The sequence below is a fragment of the Gastrolobium bilobum genome, unplaced genomic scaffold (genome assembly GCF_033153095.1).
Source record: "Gastrolobium bilobum isolate Gb01-03AN ecotype WA unplaced genomic scaffold, APGP_CSIRO_Gbil_v1 utg19175, whole genome shotgun sequence".
Classification (NCBI taxonomy): Eukaryota; Viridiplantae; Streptophyta; class Magnoliopsida; order Fabales; family Fabaceae; genus Gastrolobium; species Gastrolobium bilobum.
Genome location: NW_026896959.1, coordinates 199619 through 224586, shown reverse-complemented (window position 1 = coordinate 224586; position 24968 = coordinate 199619). Strand labels below are relative to the sequence as shown.

At 34.0% G+C, this 24968-nt stretch overlaps 3 protein-coding genes across 5 annotated transcripts; 1 reads left to right on the top strand and 2 right to left on the bottom strand.

Annotated features, from left to right (window-relative positions):
* The first annotated feature begins 4172 nt into the window (after positions 1-4172).
* LOC133303008 (transcription factor bHLH89-like) lies at positions 4173-5909 on the top strand. Its single transcript, XM_061502834.1, has 3 exons — positions 4173-5207; positions 5299-5694; positions 5783-5909. The coding sequence occupies exons 1-3, from the start codon at positions 4173-4175 to the stop codon at positions 5885-5887; spliced, it is 1536 nt and encodes a 511-aa protein (XP_061358818.1). The 3' UTR covers positions 5888-5909.
* Positions 5910-7101: 1192 nt separating this feature from the next.
* LOC133303006 (uncharacterized) lies at positions 7102-13171 on the bottom strand. 3 transcript variants are annotated; one of them, XM_061502830.1, is made up of 10 exons: positions 12940-13171; positions 12758-12814; positions 12559-12621; positions 12372-12440; positions 12056-12148; positions 10190-10294; positions 10038-10115; positions 9427-9555; positions 8019-8124; positions 7102-7749 (listed from the first exon to the last, which is right to left on the bottom strand). In XM_061502830.1, exons 1-10 carry the CDS (start codon positions 13039-13041, stop codon positions 7559-7561), a joined length of 993 nt encoding a protein of 330 aa, XP_061358814.1. In that variant the 5' UTR covers positions 13042-13171; the 3' UTR covers positions 7102-7558. The 3 variants fall into 3 exon arrangements, with proteins under 3 accessions (XP_061358814.1, XP_061358815.1, XP_061358816.1); XM_061502831.1 differs by having other exon boundaries at positions 12758-12836; positions 12940-13042; XM_061502832.1 differs by lacking the exon at positions 12940-13171 and having other exon boundaries at positions 12372-12483; positions 12758-12816.
* Positions 13172-15493: 2322 nt separating this feature from the next.
* On the bottom strand, positions 15494-22632 carry LOC133303005 (DNA polymerase eta). The gene is made up of 16 exons (XM_061502829.1): positions 22499-22632; positions 22226-22346; positions 22028-22139; positions 21743-21913; positions 21029-21193; positions 20799-20902; positions 20482-20601; positions 20018-20141; positions 19615-19728; positions 19254-19472; positions 18807-18915; positions 18617-18717; positions 17540-17609; positions 17323-17450; positions 16040-16148; positions 15494-15957 (listed from the first exon to the last, which is right to left on the bottom strand). Exons 1-16 carry the CDS (start codon positions 22572-22574, stop codon positions 15668-15670), a joined length of 2133 nt encoding a protein of 710 aa, XP_061358813.1. The 5' UTR covers positions 22575-22632; the 3' UTR covers positions 15494-15667.
* Positions 22633-24968: the final 2336 nt, after the last annotated feature.

Sequence of the window (24968 nt, the reverse complement as noted above, 5' to 3'; positions counted from 1 at the left end):
CGTGTTTAGGTTGACCCGCAAAAAAATTCGTATCGTGTTCATGTTGAAAAAATGACACGTAAAAAATTCGTGTCGTGTTCGTGTTGATGTATTCGTGTTCGTGTCGACCCGTATTTTTTTAAAATTATTATATTTTTAATTTATTATTATTATTATTTTAAATTTTTTTAATTTCGATCCATTTTTTTAAATTTTTTTGTCAATTACTATTTTGACCTTTATTTTGCGTGTTATTCGTGTCGTGTCGTGTCAACCCGCAAAAAATTCGTGTCGTGTCAGTGTTGAAGATTTTGACACGAATAAAAATTCGTGTCGTGTCGAATTCGTGTCGTGTCAACCCATTTTGACACCCCTAGAATTACCACCCTTAATTCTCATTTTTGTATATTCATTATTTTATTTTAATAAAAAGAGTATTAGGTCTCCATAATTAAACTTTGATCCTTTTCCAATTGAGACTGCCAACATTAAAGTAATAATGAGTCTTTAAACTTTTATTATCGTTTGGATAATAAATCCTAGCATTAAAAGTTTGTTAATTCATTAGTGCCACGTGACAACATCTTATCCATCCACCTACATTAAATATTCTGAACAATTGAATAATTTGTTATGTAAAATCTTGATTTATGACATTTTCAAAACATTCTAAACTAAAAATAACAAACAACAATGGCCACCATACAACACAAAGCCACCAGGCAGCCCCACAAGATTCTCATAAATGGTTTTTGAATGAGGTCCTTGCAAAGAACAATTAATGGAAATATAGAAGACACCAAGGGTAAAACAATCTATAACTAAAATTCATTAAAAATGAGAAGTTCCATGATACAACTTTCTTCATTATGCAAAGGATAAAAAAAGAAACTTTTGCCTTATTTAATACAGTTTTTAAATTTTTTACCTTACTAAATATAAATTCAAAATATTTTATTAAAATCATACGATGAGACATCTCATACGCGTTTAAATTGTGTAAAGGTGGATGTATTTGTGCAGGGGACGAATCTGCATTCACGACGTGACGAATCTGTATTATTTTGATCCTCTTGACTTATATTTGTCTGATAAAATATTTCAAATTTTGCATTAAATATGTTAAATGCGTTAAAAGAGAAACTCAAGAGAGAGAAAAATCAAAGAATATCAGAATAAGCAACATAGATCATGTTTGAATTTTCTTTTCAAAATGGTTTTTTAATTTTTAGAAAAAAAAATTGATTGATAATGCCTGTTTTATAAAAAATAATTCTAAAAATCATATCTGTTTTTAGTTTTTAAAATCAAATTAAAAGAACATATTTCAATTTTTTCTATTTTGCGTTTTATTTTTTTAACTTTCAAAAAAAATTTGCTGAAAATACTTATTTCATTGACTATTTTATAAAATAATTTCAAGAATAAACAAATAACACTATTAAACAGACACCTAGACTTGTCTGAGATTCTAATTGGGGAATGTTTTTTTTATACGACAATGGTATTGAAAATTATAAGCAACAGTATATTTTACATTATGTCTTATCGATAAGACATAATATAAAGTACAAAAATATCTTTTTTTTTCTCTTTTCGATATAACACAAACTAACGTGACGCGCTCTTATTGGCCGAATGTACATCGACGGTGGTATTTAAAAAATTTCCCTAATTGGGGTTCTTGTTGAGTCTATGGCGCTAGGCGGTTCCATGGCCTGTAGGTGTTGCAGTGGTTTTTGGGTTCGTGAATAGGTAGTGTGCCACCGTTAATGAGATGAATGTATAAGATGTTACCATTTTAATGGACCTCTAACAGAAGGATCTATTGAAATAATAATTAAAATTGAATTATAAATTAGGATAACTTTACAATTCGTGGTGTCAATTTGATAAAAGAAAAAAAATCAAAATTTAAGAGTTAATGCTCTTCTCCCTAAAATTAATGAATATAACATCATCGGAATATAGAGGCATTTTTTATGTTTATTTTTGGTAGACAATATAGAGGCATTTCAATTTTCAACTATATAGCACAATGGCAACTTTTCTCTAAACGGTATGAACGACTATGCCTCGTGTCTAGCAAGCTTGTGCATATATATCTCAACTACATATTGCTTCACTATTACTACTACTAATTTTTTATTAAACCCTTTTTCTTTTCTCCAGGATATGCCATTTAAAATAGTAAACATAGTTATTTAAAATGATTTGAACCACTATGATTTTAGTTTCGAAACATAATTTAAAATGATTTAAACATAATTCTAAGTATTCAGTTCCGTGAGAAAAATGTTTTTCTATTACTGTCATATTCAGTTTCTTACTTAATTTTTTAAGATATTATATATATATACATATATATAATACGATCATCTGTATAAGAATAACAAATTTTATACTCAATCTCAAATGTTGATATACTCAAACTTTGATATACTTGTATGCTGACTCATGTCATTAAAAAATTAAAATTGTTAAATATAAATGAAATCAATAGCCGAAATTAAAAGTATAACTTACATTAATATTAATATAAAATGATTTTCTTTCCATGCCCCAAACGCATTAAACATTTAGGAGACATGAAAATGTACGAGTTTAGGGCATTGTTTAGGAAAGAGACGTACATGTCCATCTCAAAGAAGAAAACCGGAGGCAGTTGCAAAACTAGAGAGAGCCCGGGTGGCAGAAGGAACTTTTGTACAAAAAAGAGTAACAGCATTGAATATGGAAAAATTCCTAGGTACATGGACTATATTACTATAAAAAAAATGTATCTAAATTTTATCATCAATTCAAGGAAATGTACGATTTGGCTATTATTAGATTTAATTCAGATTTTCAATTTAAACACTCGGATACTCCCACAATATCAAGTAGACCACATAATAGGAAGACGATGGAACAGATTGTTATAGTTTTTTTCTTTTATTAATAAATTCTTATTTCAAATTAATATCAAGATTCTATAAAGTTATATATTAGATTGCAAAATTATGAAAGATAATTTGCCTTTAATAAGAAACAATTGTAAAAGAAGTAATTGCAATTCTCGTAAAGTTATAGGTAGATTGAAACATTTAAAAGAGATTAGATGTGTTAAAAAAGGTAAAAGGTCGTGAAACATAAGAAAATAAATATATGGGAAAAATATTTGTCATTTTAAATGACACAACTTATATTTTTTCATTCTCACAAAGAGATGAGACCCACACCTTTATATTTTTTGTCCACTCTCTCTCCTCTTTTATCTATCTCTTTCTCTCACTTAAAATGACACAATTTTTTTTTTTTTGATAACAAAATGACACAATTTTACATCCTTTAAAATGATACACATTTTTGTTATCAAAAAAAAAAAATGATACACATTTTTCCCTAAATATATACATAGAAATGTTTACCAAAAATATATATATACATAGAAATTATCTTGTAAGGTTATTTTGGTAATACTATTCTTAATTACTCGTATGAATTGTACAAAAAAAATTCTCATGAACCTGAGCATGTGGGGCCCTGGAAAGAAGAGTCTGACTGAAATGCTTGTAACTGAACCACCCCAGTTTCTTCAAATTCCTATGCCTAAAAGATTAAACTACACTTTATGAGATATTTGCCTTTTTTAGTACCACCATCGTTCCTACCTCTCTCTCTACCTTGTCTCATCATTTCTTACCACAAACTCTCTCTTTGGAATCACACTCAAAGAAAGGGAAAATTTTCCAAATCCCTCTCTCCCACATTGTCCATATTAAAGTGTTAGTCTGCATATTATCTAGTATTTTCTTTCCTTCTTTCTTTCTTTCTTTCTTCCCCTTAAAGTGTAGGTAACTTACAACTACAATAACAAGCAATTACTTTCTCCTTGATTTAAGGGCATTAAATTTCTAAATTGTTCATTAGAACCACCTTCAGCAAAACAAGATTCAAATGATCAAATTTCAAATATATTATTGAGTGAATGTTCAAAATGAAGGGCTGCTTCTGGTGGTTGATTTGTGGCGTTTAACCATTTTTTTTCCTGTCTTTTCCTTTCCCTTCTTTCTTTTTCTTTTGTTTGCTTTTCCTTTCTTAGGGTATTTTCCTATGTGATATTTTTGTATTCACTCACATGGTATGTTCTATTTCTTTATTTCAAAATTTTGATTCTGTTAATTTGTGTCAACTACTGCAGACAAAGACTAATGAGTGCTGGAGACAGGCCAAATATGCATGAGCAAACTGGTTGCTTTGATCCCAACACAATGGCAGAAGGTGTCAGCTCTCTAAAAGATAGCTTTCCTCAAACTCTGCCAGAACCATCACCACCACCACTTATGGTTGCAGGCAACAACACCACAAACAGCAATAATAATAGCCTTGAAGAGAATCTCAGGCTTTCTGTGGAGGAGCTGTCCTATCACCACCAGCACCCAGAAGATGTCTCCACATATGAAAATGGAGTCACTGCCACTTCTATAGACATCCCACATCCACAGCATCTGGGTTTGAACATGGGAAACTCCTACTACAACAACAACAACAACATGGATGCCCATTTGGTTCAAGATGTCATTGATGGCTTTCCTTATCAGCAGTCCAATTGGGACCCTAGTGTTCAGGAATTACAAGATATGGACTATGCTAATCACCAAGAAAACCAACCACATGAACAACAATTTCAGCAAATTGAGGCACACAATTGCAGCCAAAGTTACAATCCCTCTTCCCTACTGGATCCTCCTTACCCTTCACCAGATCTCCTAAACCTTCTCCACTTGCCAAGATGCTCAGCTTCATCTTTGCTCACCAATCCCACCATTTGCATCACAAACCCAACTCAGAAAACACCCAATTTTCAGAACTCCATGGGTTTTCTTGGAGACCTTCCAATAGGATCAGACAACACAAGTGCATCCTCAGTTTTGTATGATCCTCTATTTCACTTGAACCTGCCTCCACAGCCTCCAGCCCTCAGAGAGCTTTTTCAGTCTCTCCCCCGTGGCTACAGCTTGCCAACCAGCTCAAGAAATGGTTCTCTTTTTGGTGGAGGGGATGAGATGGAGGGAGATGGGAGCCAGCTTGACATGGGAGTGCTTGAATTCAACAGGGGCACAGCTTCTGTTGGCAAAGGAAGGGAAGGAAAAGCTACCAAACATTTTGCAACTGAGAAACAAAGAAGAGAGCAATTGAATGGAAAATACAAAATCTTAAGGAGTCTTATCCCAAACCCCACCAAGGTACACTGCATCTATGAACTTTCTAACTAATATGTTATATATTTTTTTTATGAATCAAGCTAATGGGTTGGTTGAGTTTGGTTTAACACAGATTGATAGAGCTTCTGTGGTGGGTGATGCCATTGAGTATATAAGAGAGCTGATTAGAACAGTCAATGAGCTCAAATTATTGGTGGAGAAGAAAAGATATGGGAAGGAGAGGTGCAAGAGGCACAAAACTGAAGATGAAGCTGCAGAGAGCTGTAACATAAAGCCTTTTGGTGATCCAGATGGGTGCATAAGGACCTCATGGCTCCAGAGAAAATCCAAAGACAGTGAGGTTGATGTCCGGATCATTGATGATGATGTTACAATCAAACTCTTTCAGAGGAAGAAGATTAACTGCCTGCTGTTTGTCTCCAAGGTTCTGTATGAACTTCAGTTGGAACTTCACCATGTTGCAGGTGGACATGTTGGGGAATATTGCAGTTTCTTGTTCAACAGCAAGGTTGGTATTTCTTTAGACATAAAACTAACTGGGTAATTATCACATTTTATGTTTGTATATTCAACTGTAACCTGTTTCACTGAGGCAGATAATTGAAGGTTCTTCAGTCTATGCAAGTGCTATTGCCAACAGGGTGATTGATGTTCTGGACAGTCAGTATGCAGCAGCAGTTCCACATACAAGTAGCTATTAGGGCTGAGGAGGATAGTGTCAAGATCAGGCATCAAAGGTCTCTATCAATTGATACTGACATACATGTATTGAACAATAACATATAATAGTGATAATAATAGTAGTAGTAATAAGTTCGTGGGGACACCCAAGAGATACTGAAATTTACAAGTTCAACAGTTTATGACTTTCTGGTTCATATTATAGTTCCTTCAATTCTGAATGCAAAATTATTGTTAGGGATTTTTTAAGGGGCTTATTATTATTAACACTACAAGTTCTTTTGGGTTAGTGCTATCTACCTTTTTGTCCACTTTTTGGCTTGTCTTTTTTTTCTTTTCTTTTTTAATGCCTACATTTTTTATTGCTATTTTAGTTTAGCAGGCATTGTGCCGTGAATGCATTAGATTGTCTCCACAGGTTAGTTGAGTCATACTTTTCTTTTTCGTGTTGTGACAAGTAATTACTTTGCTTCACTGAATTCAATTCCTTATTTATATTCTTTCTATTTCTAGTATTCAGACTTTTTATATATTTTTATATATCCATTTTTATATGATATTTTCAACTGCCTTGTAGTTAAAACTTTAGCCGTTTCCCCTTTCCATGAGATTTGCTATTGATATGATTTTTTTTTTTTTTTTTGGAAATACTGATATGGAATTTCAACTGCAGCAAAAATACACCGTGAAAAATATTTTTATAAGAATTAGTATTAAGAAACAAAACAGCTTTAACTAGTTTTCTCTTCTATTTTAAATTCAAATTTGGGCAACAGTTACAATACAAAAAGCTGCTTCTCTTACACATGCAAAACCTTGGAATTAAACTATTTGAAGCATCAACTTTGAATTAAACTCTATTGTCATACCATTTGTGCTATGTGACACAAACCAATACAAAACAATTCCTTTGCACTACTGGTGGCAATAAAAGTACAGGGACTACTAGCCTGTCATACTCTAACCAAAAATGAAACAAAACTAAAAATAAAAATTAAAGGAATGTGTCCCTTACGTAGGGATCCATTTGTGTCTCATATTAGTTTAACATTCTGTTTGAGAAATGAATGGATTAAGTTCATACAGTATTAAAATCATGTTATTAAGTTTTTAGTGGACTAAAATTCACAAAAATGGCCTCTTCCAAAAAGAATTCACTTCTTAAGATAAAAATAAGAACTGTAAATTACAAAATAAAATAAAATAAAATAAAATAAAATAAAATAAAAATGGAACATAAGAAGAAACAAATGGGTCTATAAATGTGAATTCAAACTAGCTATTCCACAAGCTATTCCCTTTGCCAAAAATCTAGTTCTACCAAGGAATACACTATCATCCCCAAAGTACTGGTAAATTTAACTACAAAATGTATTGGCAAATCAAAATCCATGTCGACACTTGTAGGCAAGTATCTCCCATCACAAGAGTAGAATGATGAGGTGCCAGCCAATCCAGTTACAAAATCTCTTGTTGTCGTTGCTGAGACCAAATCCCTTTGACCATGAAGGGGGGAGGGTTTTAAGGGAAAAAGTTACCTCCAAGATCATGATCAGTATCTTTATCCCAACCTAGTTAAGGTCGGTATTTTACCTCCAAGATAACGGGATAAAAAGAGGAGGAAAGGGGATGGGTGGGAGAAGAAAAATGAAAATTGTCACAAAATTTAGTCTACGTCAATAGGGAAAATATCATATCCACGACTTCCAGGCTTTGCTAACTTTCCTAGAGAGATACCTAGTAGCATTTACCCCACCAACAGCAAGCAGGCCAGATATGGCCTGCCTTGCACTGGAAACCATAACTCTTCTTCTCAGAATTCTCTGCAAGCAATTTGCTGCTGCTTCTCTTGAGTTGATGTTAATGTCATGTACAATTCTACCTGAAATCGCGGTACTTTTTTCTCAATATGAAATACATCCCTATTCAGAGGTACAATCTCACTGCCATCAAGTACCATTTAGAGATTTAAAAGAACTAAGAAACTTAATCAATTTCAGTTAACTGATAATGCCACTCCCTTTATACTTGTCAGCAAAAAAATAAAAAGAGAGAGTTTCTTTTACTATCCCCCCCATCCATTTGGACTTCAAGAATTTTAGGAACTGAAGCAACAATTCAGAAACATTCTTTACCATATTATAAGCATACCAGTTTCTCTTAAATTCATTTTCTCTCCTTGCTTCATGCTTATCTGGCTTCTGATTGATGGAGGAAGAGCAGAAACTAGAGAGCAAGCAACTGATAAGTCACAATCCTGTTTTAAAAAGTAAAAGAAGTTTCTTTACTAGGTCTGTCAAGTCCTAAAATGCAACATTATATCAAATACCAACTTGCCAGCTTCAGCTAGGTATTTGCCTCTACCAAATTTCCTACGTATTAAACATTAAAAGGAAACTTTTCCATTAAGCAGTACAAAATAAATGACCCAGAGTACCATTCATTATCAATAAATGAGATGGACACACACACACACACAGACAATATATACATATATATATGGAAAATGTTTGTCCTTTTAAAGGATGGTTATTTTAGTTAAAACTAGTTTTTTTTAATTTAAATAAATTAAAAAAAAAAAAAAAAAAACTCACTTTCTCCCCCCATGATTTCCATTGTGTATCTCTTTCTCTCACTTAAAATGACACAATTTTATATCTTTTAGAAGGAAAAACACCGATCCCATATATATATAAAAAGAAATAATCTTTTTCAAGAACAGCAAAAAATCTATGATGCATCCACAAAATATAAAACCTTAAGAATGCCATCAACAATAGAATAGCAACCAAAGGTGAAAATTAAAATATCTAGAAGGAGATGAAAAGCACAAAATAGCAGAAAAATATTGCTTATATTTTCTCCTTAACGAACACTAAAGAAAGAAAGAAAAAATTAACAAATTGCATCCTCATGACAACAGCGAGTGGCATTAAATAATAAGATGGACATAAATAGAAGGAATCACAAGTTCATATGTCACATCTCATAGGTTACACTTCATGGTGTTCATTAAGTTAAAGAGCATGTATTTATTAATATAAAAAAAATATAAATACATTTATCTCTCTTTAAAACACAACTTAATTACTGATATCTAAAGATCTGAAACGTGTATTTTGTAATTGGCAGTTCAATATGATCATTTAGCTTTTAATGTAATAATCAAATTGGTTTTTGAAGACATAGTTGCACCAATGGTATTTGAGCCTCAAAAAATACTCAAACCAGTGAAAAATTCAAGATATAATAAATAAAGGAATTACAAGTTTGTTTGGAATATTTCATGGGTTAATACTTCCTCATAGAGTTTGAGGCACAACAAAGCTAAATTCCTTCAAATATTAAAAAATGGGAGAATTACTATTTAGGATATATGGGAATATATTTCCAATCTAGAATGACTTAATCAAAAGGATAGCGATTCAAATCAATATATTCACTATATTTTAATGTTGATAACCACTTTTTTAGTTAATCATCCAAAATTGGAAATATGATGGTAAAGATATCCTAAATTCTGATTCTCCCAAAAAAATCAAAACTGAATAATAAAGACCTGAGAAACTTGTATTTGGTGACTGGCGGTTGATGAAAGTCTCAACAACTTCTTAGCCTCATATTCTTCAAGAAATGGCTTATACATCGAGTGGAATAGATCAAATTGTCCAGTTACAATCTTCTTCACCTGGAAAGATTGTGAACAAAGGAACCACAGTGAAACCATTAGACAAATAGGATCCATATATGATCAATCTGGCTTCCTTCAGAAAGAAGATGCCACAAACAGAAACAGTTTTCCAACAGGTGTGCTACCTTTCCTAAGACGTTAAAAGCAATACAAGGAAGAAAGGAGTATATGCAGCAAATATTTCACCAATTTCAGCAGATAATTCTCATCAAATGAAGTGAAAATCCAGTCAGTTAACCAGAAATTCAAGCATGGGCAGGTTCATATCACTGACATGACAACTATCCAATGTTTCACATCTTCACTATAAGAAAAATGGAAAAAATAACTATAAAAGAGATAACTCAAACTCAGAAAGGCTGGAATGTCTATAGAGTAAATCAAAATTTGTGACCAAACTGACATATTTCCATGGGATGGTATTGAAATTTAATAATATTTCCATACCATAACCTACGTTAGTTGCAATCAAGGTCTACCTTGTTTTTATCCTCGGCAAATAGCATTCGTACATCACCCATATATGAGAGACTACATACTTTGGCATACAGATCTTCCTGCAAGGGTATGGTTGAATCACTTCAGTTGTTCCAATTTCCAAAATCATTAATTTAATAAGAAAGAAAAATACCTCTGTGAATTCTGATGGAAGCAGGAGAAGAGCAGCTGACATTGCAGCTCTCAAGTTAACAGAATTGGTGGTGTTAATGTTCAAATTATCAACAACAATATGAACCTACATGAAATGAACCCAAAAACAGAACAGAAAAAAAAAAAAAAAAAAAACCCTCAGTTATGGATCCAAATTCCAAATTATCAGGAAAATTAGAGACAGGCAAACAACGGTATACATATGGGACATAAAATTTAAAACGAATTCATATAAGAATTTACTAAGAACTAGAGCATACATGGAACACCGTAGGGTTTGGTACGTATACGAGTATGCAGCACGTGACTTTTCTCAATACTAGTGTTACTTTTCTCAATACTAATGTTTTAAAATCCGGCTTGGACCGACCCGGGTTTCGATGACCCAGTGCCCTCACCAGTTTGAGCTGGGCATTGAATTGGTCATGTAGTCGAACCGGTATCAACCCGGTGAACCGGTCATGACCCGCGAACCGGTACCAAAACCGGGTTCAACTGGTGTTGAACCGGTTTTATATTAAATTGTATAAAATATATATATTATTTTGCAAGCAACGGGATTCGAACTTAAGTCCCCTTGTTTGAGGATCGGAAGGCTTACCACTAGACCACTTATATTTGTTGGACATAATGTTCATAATTTAATATTTATTATATATTATTTTGAAATCCAGTTGAACCATTGACCCAGTATCTTGACTGAGTCGATGTCCGAGCCGAGTTTTAAAACACTGCTCAATATGCAATACTAGGGGCAGACTTAAATACTTCGCTATTTAGGATCAAAATTAACATAGAATTGGATCACCATGCATAAACTTCCAATAATTGTTTAGGCCCATTAGCACATTTTAGAAAACTAACCACGGCCTATAATTTATTTTATTTTATTATTTTTGCTATGTTAAGGATGCTGAGAACCAGGGTTTTGTTTTTTTTCTAACCCTCTATCCCCCTTTACTCCCGAGCAGCTGCCTCCCTCTCCTTCCTCTTCTCTGTACTTCATTTCTTTTTTTTCCCTCTCTCTTTGCAAGGTTGGGAAACCTTTTGCATTGGGGTTCACCCTTTTTTTTCCTCTCTTTATCACTGGATATCCTCAGCATATGGAATTTCCTTAACTGTTAGTACAATGTCAAAGGATGTTGACACTAGTCTGCGAATAAAAGGTGGATACTTGACTAAACTTTGGGATGCTGCTTCAACGATCTTCGGGCACAAATGTTCCCAAACATAGGGAATTTGAGGGTACCATATAACACTGCACTAGAGCTACATGAAATTGGACCCACCACACAATGCTTAAGAGTAGTTATTATAATCTTAAATCTTCTTAGTTAAACATGGGAAAATATAAATTAGCACAGATGCCAAAAATAAAATATTTACAGTTTTTTTATTCAGGGATTATTTGATATGATAAAATTAAGAATCTTCAAGACACAATGCTTAGAGCTAAGGAAACAGGACAAGTATACTACAGATATGTCAGGTTCACCTCACAACAGGCTACCTAAGCTGTATGCACAGAGGAGACACAAGAATGGTGAGGTTACCCTAGTATCATTATGGTATACATATGTACAGTTGGGAAACAAACATATTTCGGTTAAAAAAAATCTTTTGGCACTCCAGACAGTAAAAAGAATCATTACAGGCAGCTAGCATCATTCATTACTTATTTGTTCATTCCGTCTTCATCTTCTTCTTTTTTTATTTTTTATTTTTGGTGAGATTCGTGTTTATCCTTCTATTGGTTAAACAATTTAGAGGTTATACACTAGTGGTCCAAAAACCACGAATCAAGAATAAAATGATTTCACGGAACAGAAAAAAAAGGCTAACATACTGGTTTCTGTAAACGACCACACAAGTAGAATTTCTCCCAATGTTTTACATCTTGAAGTAAGTCATGCATTCGAACAACCCCATACTTGAACATCTGCATAAATTTACTTATACATTAGGGACTCGTCATAAAAAATAAAAAAGTAATCTTCATTTAACAAATCGGCCAAAAAAAAAAACTGTTACAGACAACTAAAAATAAGCCAGCATTCTCAATTAAATGCTATTAGAAGGTGAGTTTGCCGAAATTGAACAAAGGGCCTGATTCACACACCACACCACACCACACTACTACTAAGTCATAAAGCTGTTAATACCTTTCCATTCCAAGAAGCAAAAGGGTTGAAATGTACTCCCACGCCAATTTTATCTGCAACACCAGTAATCTTACATGTTGCATCAAGACACAGCATCAGAAATCATCATCATCTAATAAAACCCAAGTCAGATATGACTATGAGAGACAATAAAAATAAAAAAAATAACAAAATTCAGAGGAAGTACCAGCCTCTCTCCACCAAGATGCGCCATCCATGACGCATAGTGATGCTTGTTCAATTTCAGATTCTTGATTGTTAACATTGCAAGAAAAAGAAAAAGAAAAAAAATAAAAATAAAAACAAAAATATCAGTGAGGCATTCAAATGTTATGCAACTAATAACACAACACAAGTGCATAATATATCATAACATTGATCAGTACCTCAGAATGCCACTGCTTGGGGTCAGACACACCAATAATATAATCTGTCATGGTTGTCTAGAAAGCCAAAAACACAGAACTGAGAACAAAATATCAAAATAACAATTAAAAAAGAAGAAGCCCACAATGGAGTAGAGAAGAAATATGCAATCAAAATTTATGGGAATGAAACAAAAGGGGACCTTGTCGTGGTTGTTTGGATGAAGAGATGAACCATAGACGCAGGCAAATTCAACAGGGGGAAGAATCTGAAGAAAACTTTGAAATGGTGTATTATGCTCCATGATGCCCACTGCTACAAGGACCAGTTACTGAAGCTTGAAAAAAGATGAAACAAAAATGTTTGGACGTTGTAAAGATAGATGGGGAAAAAGATGGACCGTTGGGGAGTTTCTTCGAACAGTTTATGTGCATTCTATTCAAGCTGTGGCGAAGCACCTCACAATACAAAACTTATAGACGGAGCTTGTAAGTAAGCTAGTCTAAAAACGGGTAACTCCTGGGCCTAGCCCAAATGTTTATTTGGCCCAAGGAAAATCCTCTCATGCTTCCTCTGTAACTTAAGATTAAAAAAAAAAAATCCTTCTTTTAGTTTCCCAATCGGTTCCTCCTTAAAAAAAAATTCTCTTTTAACTCTCTAAAAATTCAAATTTTAACATATTTATAATTTGGAACCAACCTTCGTTACTATTATTATTAACTAAATGTTTGTTTAGCAAATAATGATATAATGAAATTAAAAGAGACAAAATGTGAGTATTGATAATCTTCGCCGGATGATCTTGCCTAGCCGGCCTGGGAAGGCCACCATCACTTAGACTCCTATGTAAATGTGTCCCCTTATGACACCCATGCATACATGACTTTTTATATGTCATGGGTCACAAAGCCTTACACCTAGTGGGGCTCATATGGCTGAAAATGGTTATGACATCATATTTTTTGCACTTAGAATCTCCAACACCTTGTATAAAGGACACTTCGTCTCCTTATTTCTTTATCTTCTCCATCGCTTACCTTTATTATTACTCTACTAAAATCATTCTTCAAACCATAATCGAGATCAAAATCACCTCTCTCATTCACTCTCAACTAACCTGAGACTAGTACAGTAACTCTAAAGATTTTGGTCTGTATCATTGTCTCTCTTGTCTTTGTTAAATCAAAATACTTCACCCTTACGGGACACATATCTTCACTTACATACTCTAATTAGTTCAGATAAGATTAAAATTTAATCATATAATGGCGATAGTAAATGAGAGGCATTTAATAATATTTTTAAATACTTGCTTATTTTAAAAGAAAATAACAGTATTCATTTTTAAGAGGAAAAATAGAATCTTAATCAAGGTAACCACAATACGGTGTAAGTGTCCATAAGAAAAAAATTAATCAAGAAATACTGGTTGTTGATAAATATATATTAAACGGTAAATAATATCATCTTAATATTAAAATAAAATAACAAGATTGAAAAGGAGAATGATATTAAGGTAAGTGTCGATAAGAAGTAAAAAAGACAGCACATAATTAATTATTTATCGCAAAATTATTTTTAATAAATAATAAAGGGGAAAAAAATTGTTTCTCCTACTGTGATTTTTGTTTCTCTTACTATAAAATACAATAACTTTGACTAAAATGATACAATTATATATCTTTTAAAAGGATAAATACTAATTCCAATAATAAATATTAAATATGAAATACCTTGTTTAATGCATGAATGAAATTACTAATATATAAGTAAACTTTTGACTCTAAGCTTGTAATGCCAACTCAAATTATCAATATGAAAGGCTTTAGGACCTTTCGTTTTTTTTTTTTCTGCATTAAAATTAGTTTCTTTATTTAAACAATCTGTACTCAGAAAAATTAAACATGACATAGTATATTAAAAAATCACAACCATACAAAAATAAATCAATTGTACTAATTTTGTAACTATCTACTTTAATATAAATTTTTTCTCTTTCTTTATCATCGTTGATTTACTTTTATATAGTTATAATTCTCCACATGATCATATTATATAAATTTTTTAACATAAGAGAATTCATTCCGTGTTCGTCCTAGTTTAGTTCTTCAGCATAATTTAGCTTTAACCAAGTTTTCCTTAAACTCCCAAACTGAACTCAAAGCACTGGAATCAGTCATTCAAGTTGGTAGTGTAATATATAGAGGGGATTACTTCTCTCATGTAGTATGAAAAAAGTTTTCTCATGTTAAGAGACAAATAAAATGGACCTTACTAACTTTTAGAAAAAAGAAAAAAAAGAGGCACATTTTTTCGAAAGGAAAGTAACATAAGAGATCCATCTTATGCAACATAAGAATTGATTTTCCTATATAGAATTACAAAAACTCATAAACCAACTTTGTAATCATCCTCCTGGACCAGGAAGGATTTGTTATCGGTGGTTATTATTAAGCACAAAAGGTCCATACATATATATGTTCCGAGCAAGGAATTGTAGATTAGTCCCTAGAAAACGTGCCATGGCAAGCTCTGTAATCAGCCTCAAAATCTGATCACAATAAATTTCCAACTTTTGCTGCCGGATTCTATTTGTTAATGAAGATCGAACTTCACATGAAAAACTAAAAACATAAATTATAGAAATATAACATTCAATTGTGTTTTTAGTATTTTAAAAACATAAATTATATAAGAAATCGTCCAGAGCAACCCAAAAAGAGAAAAGTAGAAAATCTATGTTGAATTCTGTAGGAAAGAATACAAGCACGCATATTTACATAACCTTACAAGGAGCATAATATATAACGAGATGGTTCCTCACGTTGATAACATAAAAATCTCAACTAGGTAGACAATCACAAATCAGCAGCACATTTCTAAAATATCATACAATATGTACAGCACGCCAAAGTCAATAATCATTTTATCTACTTTTTGTCAGGTAAGAAGTAATGAGTAATACTAGAACCTCGTTTAACCACATTAGTCCGCTTATAAGGCCTAAGCCAGGCTCGAAACTCATCCTGGATTTCTGGGGGTAATTCATCAATGATTGAGGGGTCAATCTCATCAATGTTATAACTCCAAGCTTGCCTTCCTTGTGGCATATTAGCTCTGCTATATCCACTGTTGTTTGTATCAATCTCTTCATGAGAATTCTCAGCTGGCAGCTCAACTTGATTACAAGTGAAATTACTATCACTGGCAGACGGGGATCCTGCAGTATTGATGACATTAGAAATGAGAAACAGAGATGGGATATCATAAAAATAATCAAAGGAAAGGGAATAGAAAATTACCGAGTGATGATGATATTTTAACACCGTGGACGTTTATAACATTCTTCTGCTCCAATGAAGACTGGGAATTACGGTAATTATTGAAGAAATTTACAATTGAACAATTCCCCTGCCAAAAGAAATTTCTTATACTGTAAAATGAATTAGATTCAAGGCTGAAGCTCCATATCAAAAAAGTCACCGGAATTTAATATTCCTTTTATTAAGGGAGAACCTAGAAGTTGAATGGCTGATACGACACTACCATTATTTTCATTTCTGAGGCTTCTAAAGTAATATTATGAATTAGAACATCCAAATAGGGTCATTATTGGACCCAAGGTTCTGAACACTGGACAACTTACTGAACACTGGACAACTTAGTGTACTCTAGAAAGCTTTACAGGGGATTATAAAGGAAGGGTGACTAAGCACTAAAGGCGAATATAAGAGTTGTTGGAAGGGAATTCTATGAGAAGGGCCAAGGCTAGCATGGATGACGGAGTCGATTGAGAGAAGTTAAAAGGAGGGTGAGCATGAAGAAAGGGGTGGACTGGATTTGGGAGAGAGGAGCACCTCTCGAAAGTACTATCATCACTGATATCTTTCTTTTTCTGCCATTGCAGACATCATTGGAGTTAGCCATTTTCTGTACTTGTTTTTCTTTAATTTTCCATTGTACTGTTTCCCTGTTTCATCAATATTTAATCAGAAAATCCAGAGTTTCTCTGGGCCAAAAAGTTCCTTGTGTGTCTTTTTCCTTGGTATTTTATGATCCAGTTTTATCAGACTGAATCAAGGTTTAATGATTCAACCGTAGTAGAACTGCATCTAACTAAGGTTCCTTGTGCCGTGTGCATAAATGTGGATGTTGGCTTATTTGGACCAGCACAATAGTTGGCTAGTGGGTCACAGTCTATTTCTTTTTTGAAAAATATGTCTTCATAACTAGGTCAGTTGTGGCATTAGCTGAAAAAAAAATTTTCAAAAAAAGTTTGAACCATCTGACCTTGCAAACAAGTACTGGGCGGACAACTGGTCTAAGACCAGTTTTCTGGTTTTTGATCGAAATAAATGGTTTAAATTCTGTTACGGTTTGGTTTCCAGAGGTATGATTGGAGCAAAGACAAATAGTCTTGGGCTCTTGGTCAAGAAGCAGTATTCAGATTAGCACACTACCCATCCTAGATCCTTGCTTTGCAGGATTATAACCAGTTTGAAGGTTTTTATGCTCATGATTGCACTTAGACACAGACATGGTAAACTAGAAAAAGGAACAGTTAAAATAGTGTGGCAAAGCATACTTGAAGCTTCTTTCCCGCTGTTTTTTTCTTCTCAACTGCTTTCAAACGGGATGTATTGGAAACAAGCATTGGTTCTTTAGCAAGAAAATCTCTACATGGCTCACTCTCTGTCATTATGTCTTCACTTCCTGAATTAAAAAACCACCTTGATCATAATCCCAGAAGGAAACGAAGAGAGAGAGGAGAATGATGAGCTAAAACCAGTATGACACAGTACCTGGGGGTGATATGATGGAGGACTCTTCAGTCAAGCCATCTACTTTCCGGGATAAATTGCAAAATGGATCCTGCACAAAGAGAAATCCAATTATTGGGCCTGTTTTCTGCTAAGAACCATTCGCATATAGAGAAGCAAAACCGTGGGTTTGCACTCTGGTGTACGCACATGTAGAATATTACCTTCACACTTGATGGGCCTGAAAGTGAGTGAATTAGCTAGTGAGTTAGTTAGGAATTCTTCTAGAATATTCTTAGGAGATAGGATAAGAGGGGAAATGTGGGAAGTGAGGTAGGCATGAATTCAGTATTGGTTAAGTGGGGAATTTGGGGATCTCTTGAAGCCTGGGGATGTTGGCTTTGAGGGTGAGTTGAGGTCTTTTGGTGTATTTTTCTGGTATTAGTGTTTGTAAAAAGAGGCTATGGCTTCATTGTTAATAAAATCAGTGCTGTAATTTTCTGGTTCCATCAACACTCAGATAGAATACCTAGCAAACTCTAATGGTTGAATTTATTTACAAAGTTAACAATTTTTCCCACAAGCAAGTTTATTTTGGAGCTCTAAGCCCTCAACTTGATAGCTGTGGGACCCTATTATAAATTCATATCATTCTTAAAGGAAGTAAGAGCTATATTCTCTGCAAATATACAAGTTTCCTTGCAAAATCCATTAAAATTTGCATTAACACTACAGAATACTACACTTAGTGCATAACCATGAAAGAAACACATTAAAATGAGAAATCAATATTCAAATCTGATAGAATACCAATCAGCAAAATATCTTTCTTAAGAAATTTAAGTTTTCATATCAGAAGATATTGTAAATAAATTACATTTATAATCATAAAAGGATGTATGTATATCTGCTGTCAAGTGAAATACTTCTACCAGATCCCAAATTAGCCACTAAAACCTTCCAAAATCTATTCACCTTGTAGTCATCTAAAATTTGCCATCATAAAAATATTCTGATGAATAACTTTTGTGAATAATTGTAAAAATATTTTTCTATATGTGCAATCAAATTAGATCTTTACATGAAACCTGACCAGGACATATACTTGCTTTGATATACCTGTTGATCTAAACAAGCCCTTGCATGTTCAATTCCTGTGTCTTCTTCAAGATATTCGAGCTGCATATCATAGGGAATCAATCCCGAACAATTTTCACTACCTGCTTAAGCATATAGCCTCCATCAAATTAAAGCGAAATATATGAGAACGAATAGTTTAATTAATTCAACCAATGAGATGATGGAAAACCTGAAGGTGATGATGGTGCAGCTTCGACAATGACATTATCTAATGATTGATTTGATGAAGAACCAAATTGAAATCGCCCACCAAAGTATTTAGCAATTGAATGTGTCCCCTAGACACAAATGCAGTTTAAGATATAATTTTTAAATATCATTATGTGACCCTAAATGACATCACTTGCTTAGGACCACCCAATAAGAAAAAAAAGAAAAAAATTTAATTTTAAGGCTCGTGTTGACAAGCATAAACCAAAGTACCAAACATGAACACAGAGTTTAGAAATATAAAACACTGATAGTAACAATATACCACATGCTATAATAATTGCAGGTTATTTCATTTCAAATGCTAGTGATATCCCTCACTGTTTTAAGGTGATCCTATATCAGGAGCCACAAGATGAACCCAGATCATAACCAAAAGTTAGTAATCCAAGCAGTTCAAACTTACAGATGGTATGGGGACAATCTTACTCGCAGTTACAGAAAGTGATGTTATTCCCCAGTTGCTATGTTCGATGCCATTATTAATCTTACAGTTGTAAAACCCCAAGAAATCACGTAATCCAGCTTGAAATAGAATTAAGGCATCCTCTTGAATCTTTCTAGTCCCATATCTTAAAGGACAAGATTTAGAAGGGAACTTTCTATGTGAATCTGAAACCCCTGTCTGCAAGAAAAAAACTGAAATAAAATAGATGTAGAATAAAACCACTGATGAAGAGGATGAAAGAAAAATTAACAATCAGAGATAGTGAAAATGTATAAATTTGTCTGAGCAAAGAGAATTATGCACAGATCAGTCACAGAACCTTATATGCTCTAGCATGCAGGGTCAGTGTGTGTGCAATCCGTTTGTTTTGATCCAAGTCAGTGTGAAGTCGTTCATTTAGCTCTTCACACAGTTGATTAAGCCAGTGCTGAACCTGAAGAAAAATAAATAATCACAAAAAGAGATGTCATGATATGGACTTGCTTGTGCAACTGAAAAAAAATAATAAAAGGAATATTAAATCACGTTCCTATAAATGCCAGCAACAGAAACTCTAAAATAAAACATAAAACATATTTCTGGGAGCAATAAAAATATCTGACCCACGAAGCACTAGGAAATAAAATGACAGTATTTTTGCTCGGTAATACAGTGCTGCTGTCAGCAGCATCACCCAAAATGAAGTGCTAGGAGTTATCATCAGCTCAGATGAGAATTCGTACAGAAGCAAGTGTCTTCAAAGCCTGAGGCCCAGGAAATGTCTTGCCAGAACCATGGCTCTTGGGAAGTAATCGCCCCTCAACTTCTTCCCCACTGATTCCTCTTGCAATATTCCACAACCATGAACTGCAATGCTGTAAAGGCTAGAATCAGGGGTAGATAGAATACCAACAGATTGCTATGAAGACAGAAAAATGGATAGCCATTAGTAACAAAATCACAAGGGGAGCTATAAAAATTTTAATCATTTGAAACCAAGAATTCACATGCATGCGTATTTAAGAGATTTGATTCAAAATAATCCAGTCATCCAAGTTAAGGTATAAAGGTAATGGCATGCATGTGATTAGTGAGTGACTCAAAAATTGCTATTTAACATATGACATCACCAAATAGAAATCAGTAACGACATAGCCAAATTATATTTTGGTAGTATATATATAACACCGTTTTACAAGACAGATACCCAGTGTTGATCCCATAACGTTGTTGTAGCCTCTCCTCTGAAAACTGAAGCAGATCACCAACGGTGTTGACACCAAGATCACTTTGTAAGGAACTCCCCAGCTTTCCTCCCAGCTGTTTCCTGAAATCCAAGTTTTCTAAAACATCATACTTTATAATCTAAATAACCATGATATTCGAAACAGTTAGAAGAGTTGCACAAAAAACAGCCATATGATATCTTCACAAACTTCAAAAGAATGTAAACTCAACATAGTATAGCATAAAATTTAAATTTGAGTGAAATAGATGACAACAAATTTTAATTAATAACATTACATTTTCTTTATTGGCAAAGACTCAAGCAATCCTTCAACAGATGAGTGTGGCACAACCGTTTGTTGTGCAGGTTTGTTCATAGCACTAGCAAGTTTAGCCAGCATCTGTGTAAAGCAACAGACGTGACTTAATAGCCATTTCAAACATCAAGGACATTCCCTTAAATAGAAAGTTGTCATAAATTTGGAAAAATTAGTAGATATATAAACACCACCAAGGCTACCTTTTACCTTATTATGAGCAATACCAGCAGAGCATGTGAATTCTGTCTCATTCAACACCTGCATCCTGAGGTCAGCAACGATCAAGGCTCCACAAGCTAATAGCTTATCTTGGTAACCAGCATCACTTCTACAAAGCCACTTCCTAATTTCTTCTTTGGCATCGCTTCCATCCTGAATACAAAACCAATTGCAGTACTATCACATCCTCTCATGCTTGTAGGCTAACATAATTATATTTGAAAAGAGAAATTAAAGGTGTGGCAAGCTAATGAAGTGTATTACAACATTACAGCAAAAAGCCTAGTCCTGAGAACTAGACTGGACTGACCAGTTTGAATGGTAAACCAATAAACCAGCGAGTCATCATTCTCTACCATTATGCCTTACCAGTGGATCAAAAAGACTCACAATGGACTCTAAGTCTCTAATCATGAAGTTTAAAGTCATACTTAATTAAATTTTATTATTTCTCATAAACATATAATACTTATATGAAAAGTAATGATAATGAATTTTCTAATATAGCTATTATAACATAACTTGCATGTTTATCAAATTGTTATTTCGTATGCTATATTGTAACATTGTATTAGCTATATGCACATTAAAATTCAGACTCAACCAGTTACCAAAATATACAAGAAAATAACGGTATTTTCTATCTTGAGATTAATAGAGTGATCCCAAAAAAATGCAAGATCTCAAAGCATAGCCTCTGACCTTACTTTCAAGCCCCAAAACATGTGACTTGAGAACTTCCTCCTCAAAATCTTGCATGTTTTCCGTAGGAGTTTCCATTAACATAGTTTCAGCGGCATCAGTGAGGTCAAGATATACCTCATCGATCGACGCCCTCTCACAACGACCCTTCTGAGCAAGAACCGAAACAACCTGGAAAACCAGGAACTCACCGTAAATGAATCAACAGAAGTGAATAACTCTAAACGAAATAACACATTTAGGAAGTGATTAAATTGCAGTGTATGTCTCAATCCCATAATATACCTCTGAACCTGCATTCCTGTATGAGTTGAGATCGGCTTTACCACGTGCAACAGGAACTTGTACCAGTTGAATTTGCGGGCATGTCTCCTTTGCTTCATCACCCCGCATTGAACTGAAAAACATTAACATTTTTTTTTTCTTTTAAAAATTAATAGTTAATGTGAAAGTGAGACCAAATAACCACAAGAGAATGATTACCGTTTGACTCCAAAGTTGCGAGCCTCATAGCTAACAGCAATCAATGCGCCACCTTTATATGAGTTGTACTGTATGACTGCGCTAGGCAACCCCCTTAAATTTGGCTGCTTTCTCTGTTCCACTACACAGCAAGAAAACATCATATAATTGGCGATTTGAAATTGAAATTGAAATAGATGTTCCCTTGAATTGAATTGAATTGGCGCTTAAAGACTTAAGAGTGATTGTGGAACCCTAAGAGAAAGAGACAAAAAAAGGAAGAGAGAATGGAACCTTGAACGTAGAAGCAATCCAAATCAACGTGAGCAATCACCCTTCCATCACACCTTTCTGGTTTCGCCACCGGCATCTCCACTCCTCTTTTCCCTCCAAATCTTCCTTCCTTCCCTTCTCCCTTGTCTTTTCTCTCTGGCCCGTGTTTTATACTCTTTTTTAAAAAGAATTTATTATTTTAAAATTATAATTTATAATTTCCAATAAAAAAATTGAGGCATATTTTTTCAAATATAATATTAATTTAGTACAGTGGATCGTTGCACTATAATATTAATCAGACGTGATTATCTCGTGCCGCTTCTTAAATGTTCAAAAAAACAAAATGTAAATCTGGATATTCCGACATAGTTGATTACTTATTGGAGACAAAATCCTTTCATTTCATGGAAGAAAAAGTCTTCCACTCGTGTTGTTTTATTGAACTCAAGTTTCATTCATTATGAGAATATTGTCATAGGCATTGTGCTTACAACACTCTATGTAGGAAGTATACTATTGACCATCTTCCCTAATTATAATGTTAGCTTAAAGGATAGAACTCTGTCCAAAATACTCAAGGTGCTGATATAGTTAACAAGTGTTGATTAAGTTTCTGAGGCGTATGCAGCTACTCTTCATCATCAGATGATATATAGACTTCAAGATCATGTTGTTGATCTTCCACAACTGTCAAATAGTCACGATGATGTTTTGTTTGTGGTTGCAAAGAATCCAGAAGATACTCCTTCAATTATCCATATTCCGATAAAGATATCTTGTGAAGAATTGACGAAATTGATTCTGGTAGAATGGGTGACTAATTATGAAAAGATTCATAAGACCGGCAAACCTATTCAGTCTCATGAAGAAAGTTTTAGAAGATCTGTAGATGGAACGATCAAAACAATTTTTAAAAGACTTGATGCAGTTGCTAGCAGTTCAACTCTTCCTATTTTCCAATCACTAATGATTTCTCCATATTATACTGAAGAATAGATTCCTATTTATCATATCTTGCTAGATAGATCTCCCATTTTCATTGATTGTATTAATGGTCATTTTATATAGGATACTGATCCTAATATGTGTGATCCTGAGTGTGATTGCTGGATGCACTCTAGGGATACCAGTGATGAAGATGAGGATGAGGATGAAGTATAAGATATAAGAAGATGTAGGCAATGTAGGCCTCCTCCACCTCCTCAAAGGAGATCTAACCCAAACAATGGACCATGGATTGGTTTTAAAGCTCAAAAGAAACTTAAGCCTCTTTGGATTTATAAGAGAGGTTTAGAAATTCTTAGATAAGAATGATTGCTTCCTCCTGAACCACTTAAACCACCAAATGACCCAAACCTTGTTACCTGGTCACCAAAAGATACTTTTCCCAAATGTCAACCTGAACCATTACCTATTTCTCAGCCAATACCTTGTAAGATGTTTTGAAGTGTTGATTTTTCACCCTTAGAATGGCAAACCAACCCAGTCACCAAGGTTATCACCAAACCTACTCTCAACCAAGGAGAGGTTCTCCCAGATGGGAAACTCAAACCTTTAAGCCAAGCTGAAGAAGTACTGAACTGGAAGACTAAGAATACTCAAGCTCATAATTCTATTCTGAAAAGGCTTGATGCCAGAATAGATAGAATTTTTACTCAAACGGATGCTACTGAAGATCGTCTGTAGCATCTCTCAGAAAAAATGAGAAAGTACTACAAACAGACTGTAAAGATGATAGCTCAACTTGAAGAAGAAGTCAGAAAATTAGGCTTTACTCCAAAAGCTAGCTTAAGAGACAGAAACGAAGTAAGAAGATTAAAGGCAGAAATTCAAGATCTAGAAAGAATCATTGAGCAAAAGATCAAAGCTCAACAAAAGTCAGAAACAGTAGAAAGTTACAATCCTTTTTTGCCACCACCATTACCGACTTATTATTCTCCTTTCCAGAAACCATATGAATTCTAGACAAATCCACATCCTCCTAGACCTTGGACTTTCCCAACTTCACAATCTTATGACCATAAAACCCGTAGAGAAAGCAGAGAAAGAGGTAAACAACCATATTCTTCTAGAAAATATTCTTCTAGAACTAGAATGGAAACCCCTCATTCACAATCACCAATTTCCACTGAACCCATAGAGAACCCAAATCCATCAAAAAGAACCTTTTCTTTTGAAACAGAAAATATTAAAGACCAACTAGCCTTAACCCAAGCTGAACCACAAGACACAAATGAATCAAACTCATCTGAAGATGATACTCAAAGTTTTGAGAGTTCATCTAAATTATCTGAATCTTCCTTAGAACCTAAAACCCTTGAACCTAAACTAATAGACAATCAGTCATATGAAACCAACTCCTCCAATACAGCTGAACCAGAATCAACCACTAAAGAAAACCAATTTGATGCTACATCAGACTGCTTTGAAGTTGCATTTGCTGATGTTACTGGCATACTGATTGCCAGAATGACAGAATCAAGAGTTG